The 6722-nt window shown below is 42.4% G+C and overlaps 1 protein-coding gene across 1 annotated transcript in view; it reads left to right on the top strand.

Annotated features, from left to right (window-relative positions):
* ATP2C2 (ATPase secretory pathway Ca2+ transporting 2) overlaps positions 1-6722 on the top strand; it is a 67191-nt gene that overhangs the window by 35832 nt on the left and 24637 nt on the right. The window contains exons 8-10 of the mRNA XM_039888761.1: positions 5304-5453; positions 5542-5610; positions 5942-6017. Coding sequence (XP_039744695.1) covers positions 5304-5453; positions 5542-5610; positions 5942-6017 — 295 coding nt within the window. The remainder of the gene's footprint in view (positions 1-5303; positions 5454-5541; positions 5611-5941; positions 6018-6722) is intronic.

Raw genomic sequence — 6722 nt, 5'->3', positions numbered from 1 at the left:
ATCTCTCATTTGCTTCGATCAAGAATGTTATTGCCATGTTTTCCCACCATCCATTCCCCAACTCGCCTTCATTTCCCTCCCTGGAGAACCTGCCTGATGTACTCACCAAATGCCTGCTCATCCTTCAAAACCTTTTTCAAGTCCCAGATCCTCCAGGAAACTTACCTTCTCTTCCAGATCATCCTCCCAACACCAGCTGCTCCACCCTCCTATTTTCCACTCCCAAACCTTCTGCTGCAGGGTAAATATGATTAGAGCATCAGATTGTTCTAATTATGTCTCATACTCAGCGACGGGGTCTCCTTCCCAGTGTTGACTTAATTTTTTTATGTTACTTAAATGTGAACAAACATAAAGTTAGGTACAAATTCCATGTACTTCAAATTTATGTACAACCGTAAATCTAAGCCATATTTTCAAATCAAGTACAACTTATTCAAGTTATTGTCATATCCCATGAGACTGTTTTCTGGGAGCTAAATCTCTGCTTGCCATTGTGATGTGCTAATTTCTGCTGTCCGGGGTATGTAGGTCAGTAGCCAGTGGTGATAGGTGACTTGGTTATCCCATTTCTTCTTTCATTGTAGGCTAGGAGCTGTCTCATGAGGCCGTTTGACTTTCCCTTGATATCCTGAGGATTAAAAAACACATGCAAACTCTAGATCAGTCAGTAGTTGTGTTTGGTAATAGATTAAGAAAAAATATATTGACTTTAACTGGCCAGGAATTTATTCCTCTCTCACATAATAGAGTCTGGAAGTAGAGTGTCCAGAGCCAACATGGTGGCTGAAGGACCTGGGCTCCTCGCAGCCCCCTATTTTGACTTCCCTTGGGTGTGGTCATCTCCTTAATGCTTGAAGATGGTTTCTGGAGCTCTAGCCATGATAATAAAAGCCCAGGCTGAGAGAAAGAAGAAAGTAAGAAGGGCAAAGGGCACCTGTCAGTTCAATTGCCTTCAAAGATCTTCCCCAGGACTATGGTGACGTCTCCTTACATCTCCTCACATTGTACAGACATCGTGAGCTGCAAGGGAGGCTGGGAAAAGGATTGCGTGGCAGAGCACATCACCACTCCCAACACTGGGGTTCTGTTAGGGAGGAACAGGGGAAGATGGGCATTACATAGGCAAGTGGTAGCTGCTTCCTTCTCAGGAACTGGGATCCTATGGTGGTGGGCCTATTTTTATATTCATTTTTATTTTTTAAATTTTCTTAGACATATAACTAATCTGGTACCCATTTGACACTGTGCATTACAGTATTATTGACTATATTCTCTATGCTCTACTTTATATTCCCATGACTATTTTGTAACTACCAATTTGTACCTCCTCAGCCCTTCCCCCACCCACTTCACCCAGCCCTCCAGTCCCCGTCCCATCTGCCATCCATCAAAATGTTCTCTGTATCTATGTGTTTGTTTCTGTTTGTTTCTTCATTCGTTTTTTAGATTCTACATATAAGTGAAATCATATGATATTTATCTTTCTCCGTCTGACTTATTTCAGCATAATACCCTCTAGGTTCATCCATGTTCCAGATGGCAAGATTTCATTCTTTTTTTATGGCTGAGTAATGTTCCATACCATATACATACCACTGCTTTATCCATTCATTTATCGATGGACACTTAGGTCACCTCCATATCTTGGCTATTATAAATAACACTGCAACGAACATATAGATGCACAAGTCCCTTCAAAGTAGTGTTTTGGGTTTCTTTGGATAAATACCCAGAAGTGAGATTACTGGGTCCTTCTTTGTCTTTTGTTATAGCCTTTGTTTTAAAATCTATTTTGTCTGGTATAAGTAATGCTCCCCCAGCTTTTTTGCTGTTGTTTTCATTTTTGTTAAATATCTTTTCCCATTCTATTGTTTTCAGTCTGTGTGTCTTTAGATCTGAAGTGAGTCTCTCGTAGGCAGCATATGTAGAGATCTTGTTTGCTTATCCATTCAGCCACCCTACGTCTTTTGATTGGAGCATTTAATTCATTTACATTTAAAGTAATCGTAATCATCGATAGATACGTAGTTGTTGCCATTTTATTATTCATATTTTTTATCTTTTTCCTTCTTCATATTCTTAAAAAAAGTCCCTCTAACATTTCTTCTAGTACTGATTTGGTGTTGATGAACTCCTTTAGCTTTTTCTTATCTCAGAAGCTCTTTATCTGTCCTTTGAATATGATAATAATAAATGATAATAATAAATGATAATGATAAATGATAGCTTTCCTGGGTAGAGTAATCTTGGTTGTAGATTTTTGCTTTTCATCACTGACTATTTCATGCCAGTCCCTTCTGGCCTGCAAAGCTTCTGTTGAGAAATCAGCTGACAGCCTTATGGGAGTGCCCTTGTAGATAACTAATTGCTTTTCTCTTGCTGCTTTTAAGATTGTCTTTAACCTTTGGTGTTTTAATTATGATGTGTCTTGGTGTGGGCCTGTTTCAGTTTATCTCATTTTGGATTCTTTGTGCTTCCTAGGCTTGTATGTCTATTTCCTTCTCCAGGTTAAGAAAGTCTTTCATCATTATTTCTTGCTCTCTCTCTTCTCTTTCTGGTACCCCTATGATATGATTGTCCCTGGGGTCCCTTAAACTATCCTCATTTTTTTTTTTTTGCTTTTTTTCTTTTTGCTGTTCTGATTGGGAGTTTTCTGCTACCTTATCTTCCAAATCGCTAATATGATCCTCTGTTTCATCTAAACGCACCGTTGTACTGTTCATCTCAGATATTGTATTCTTCATTTCTGACTGGTTCTTTTTTGTTTTCTAGCTCTATTTTTATGTTTCCTATCTCTTTGTTGACATTCTCACTGAAATCATTGAGAATCCTTATAACTAGTGTTTTGAACTCTGAATCTTATAGATTGCTTGTCTCCATTTTGTTTAGTTCTTTCTCTGAAGCTTTGTTCTGATCTTTCATTTGGGATATGTTACTTTGTCTCCCATTTTGGCTACCTCCCTTTGTCTGTTTCTATGTAGTAGGTAGAGCTACCTTGTCTCCTCATCTTGGTAGAGTGGCCTTATGTAGTAGCTGTCCTTTGGGGCCCAGTGACATAGTCTTCCTGGTCACCTGAGCCAGGTGCTTCAGGCATGTCCCTTATGTGGCTTGTGTGTGCCTTCCTGTTGTAGTTGAGCTGTTGGCACATCAGTGGGAGGGAATGACCCTTAGGCCAAGTGGTTGTGAGTACTGGCCATGACTACAGTGGAGGAGCTCTTGTGCAGGGGCTGACACTAAAGAGCAAGATTTTCTTTGGTGTGCTTCTGGTGCCTGCTGAGTCTGCCTTTTGGGTATGTCATTTATGCAGGTGTTTGGGTGGTGCTCTGGTGTGGTCACCTGGTGTGTTGGTTCTGGGGGCTCTTGGGAGGGGCTCTGGTGTAGGCCAAGTTCTGCTGCCTGTACCCTTACTAGAGTCACTTGGTATAAGCTACAAAGTGACCTGCAGACTTATGGTGGGCTAGAGGTGCCTGGGAGATAGGCTAAGGCTTGAACCATGGCCAGCTGCCACTAGTGCTGGGCTTGGGGCTGCTTAGCAAGCGGTATGGGGCATACCAAAGCCAGGTGCTGCTTGTTTGGGGTTTGTGAACCTTTGAGAGAGTTTAGAAAATCTGCAGCATGAGCCAAGACAAGCTGTTCGTATTGAAAAGACACTGGAAGTGGCTTGGGTGAGCCCACAAGTTGGGGGGAGTGGGGTCTCAGAATCATGAGAGCAGGGTGAATGATATTGGCTAGGTTGTTGGAGACTCAGATGTGGCATTCACTTGTGTGTTCAGGCTGGGTGGTAAGAGGGCTAAACAAAGGAACAGTGACTTCTGCCTGTACTTCTATCTGGGAGAAAGGTCCCTGGTACCTTTCGAGATGCTGCTTCAGTGCTGGAGCTCAAGTGAATGAGTCTGTCAGCAAGTAAGTCCATGCTTGGGCCCTTTACAAGGAATGCGTAGGACTCTAGCTGCCCTCTGTTTCACTCAGGCACAGTCTCCATTGGTTTTCAAAGCCAGAAGTTATAAGGACTCCTCTTTCCAGCCCTGGAACCCTGGGACAGGGAGTCTGGTGTGGGGTTGGTACCCCTTGCTCCTCAGGGGCAACTCCTACAGCCAAGATTTTCCCCTCAATTTTTAACCACCACACGTGGGTGTGGTACTGGCCCATTCCACATCCTACCAGTCTTGAGGTGGCTTCTTCTGTATGACTTTAGTTATAGGATTTCTGTTCAGCTAGACTTCAGGAAATTCTCAGTAAAGATTGTTCTGTAGTTTAGTTTATAATTTTGAGATGGTTGTGGGATGGGGCAAGCACAGCATTTATCTACTCTGTCATTTTGACCAGAAGTTACCCCAGTCTCAGTGGACATACTTTTAAATGTTTATTATTGAATTTAAAAATTTTGAAATCATAGAGAACTCTCAGACTTCTATTTGAGAAAGGACTATCAGTTCTCTTATGAGTTTATAGGAAGATGGTGTTCAGATAACAAGGTCCTGAGGGAGAGGGCCCAGCTTAGACCCCTGATGTCCTCAACAGTATCTGTTATAGTTCTGGCCACAGGAGACTCACCTCTTGACTGGTCAATTTGGTGTGTGGTCAGTTTGGAAGATGCTTAAGAGTGCAACCAGAGCCTTTTGGAACCAGAGCCTTGGTTCAAACCTCTGCTCAGCCACTATGTAGCTGTATAACCTTGAGCAAGTTACTCTCTGTGCCTCAGTTTCCCCAAATATAAAATAAAATAATAGCATCTTTAATGGAAGGCATGAAGATTAGGAGATAAGCTTTGTGACATGCTCGGCACAGGGCGTGGCACATAATAGGTATTCTAGAAATGTTAGCACCTCCCCCTCTTTTTCTGATGCATGTGTATGTGTATCTGTGTCCATGTTTCTGGTGTTAATATAACCTTAGCTTGTCACTGAATAACCTGATTCAGTGATGTTCACACACACAGATTACAGGGGCATCTCCAAGGTAAGCAGTATGTGGAATGTCAGGAGAAAGACACAGATGCTTTTGAAAGGTATATTTAATTTTTTTATTACCTAATTTTTTTAAACATTAAAATTTTAAATAATATTAAAAGAAGGTATGAGACTTTTATGTTTTTCTAGAGGGGCTGCACATTCAAAGCTTTTCTGGTTCTCAAGGCATCTGAGGTCACATTCTGATACTTGTTCCCTGATTTCGATGTGTTCCTTGTTTGTTGTCTATTGGCAGTTGACATTAAGGAACTAGATGCCACTCTGTGCTTTTAAAACCAGTTTATAGGGTGAGAGGGCAGATTCCATTGTCTTTTCTCTTTGGTCCCCTAGGTCACAGACCTCCTGGTGGATGAGTCCAGTTTCACGGGAGAAGCTGAGCCATGCAGTAAGACAGACATCCCATTGATAGGCGAAGGTGACATCACCACCCTGAGAAACATCGTCTTCATGGGGACTTTGGTGCAATACGGGAAGGGGCAGGTAAGCCCTGGGATTCCCTGGGGGCCTTGACTTCCTTCGCCAGCAGGCTTCCAGACTCAGATCTCACACTTCTCTCTCCTGAACATAGGGAGTTGTGATCGGAACAGGGGAAAGGTCTCAGTTTGGAGAAGTGTTTAAGATGATGCAGGCTGAAGAGGTAAGGGCCAGTGGGGGCTTTGGTTTTCTTATAAGCTGGGGTTTGAGATTATTCTTGGCTAATGATACTCCTTAGGAATGAGGAGAATATGGTTAATGCGAGTATACTTTTTAAAATTTTATTTTTACGTTAAGACATGTATTAGGATCTTTGTTAAGATATACCTTACAGACAACAGCATGCAATGATCTTACATGAAAAGGTCGATGAATTTTTAAATATGTGTACCCTGTGTAATTGTCACTCAGCTCAAGATATAAAAGAGCCAGGCAGAAGCTGTGGGATGCTACTGGGATCTTATCTAACAAATCCACTGTTGTCATCCTTTCAGACGCCTAAAACTCCTCTACAAAAAAGCATGGACAATCTGGGGAAACAACTGACACTTTTTTCGTTCTGCATCATTGGTGAGTAAAACAGTTCCTGCATTCGTCCTGGGGATTAGGGAGAGTTGTCCTGAGCAGCCACAGACATTTCCCAAATACCTTGCTGCTCACCTGGGTAAAGACTGGGGGTTGAGATTGGACACTCTGACAACAAGGAAAGATTTCTGTATTAGTCAGAACAGGCTAACTGCTGTAACAAGCAGCACTAGCATAATAAAGGCTTAACATGCTTAAGGTTTATTTCTTGCGCACATCACAGTTTCTGGCCATGTTCTTGGTCGAGTGGCTTTCCTGAATAGCTTACCTCCAAACGCTGACTCAGGGGTCCAGGCTCCTACTGTATTATTGCTGTTCTTTCCTCTCCATCCTTGGAAGCTGGTCATAATTCCATTCAGCCAATAGATAGAGAAAGAGAGAACACCGAGGCTTGTTTGGGAAGTTTTTAAGCATGGATGAGGAAGTGAAGTCATCACTTTTGCTTATCCTCAATTGGCCAGAATGGAGATACATGGCCTACCTAACTGCAAGGGAGATTGGGAAATGTAGTTTAGCGATGTGCCCAGCCAAATTTCTATGCCACTAAGCAGGCCGTATCTGGGCTTGTGCCTCATGGTCTTTGGAAACACAGCATCAATGCGATGCTGCTGTAGACCTAAATTCAAGTCTTACACCTGAACATTCTTGTGGGGCTGCCTTGGTCTCTTCACCTGCTTCTTCCTGCTGCCT

The sequence above is a fragment of the Pteropus medius genome, unplaced genomic scaffold (genome assembly GCF_902729225.1).
Source record: "Pteropus medius unplaced genomic scaffold, Ma_sr-lr_union100, whole genome shotgun sequence".
Lineage (NCBI taxonomy): Eukaryota > Metazoa > Chordata > Mammalia > Chiroptera > Pteropodidae > Pteropus > Pteropus medius.
This window is presented reverse-complemented; position numbering and strand designations above follow the sequence as displayed.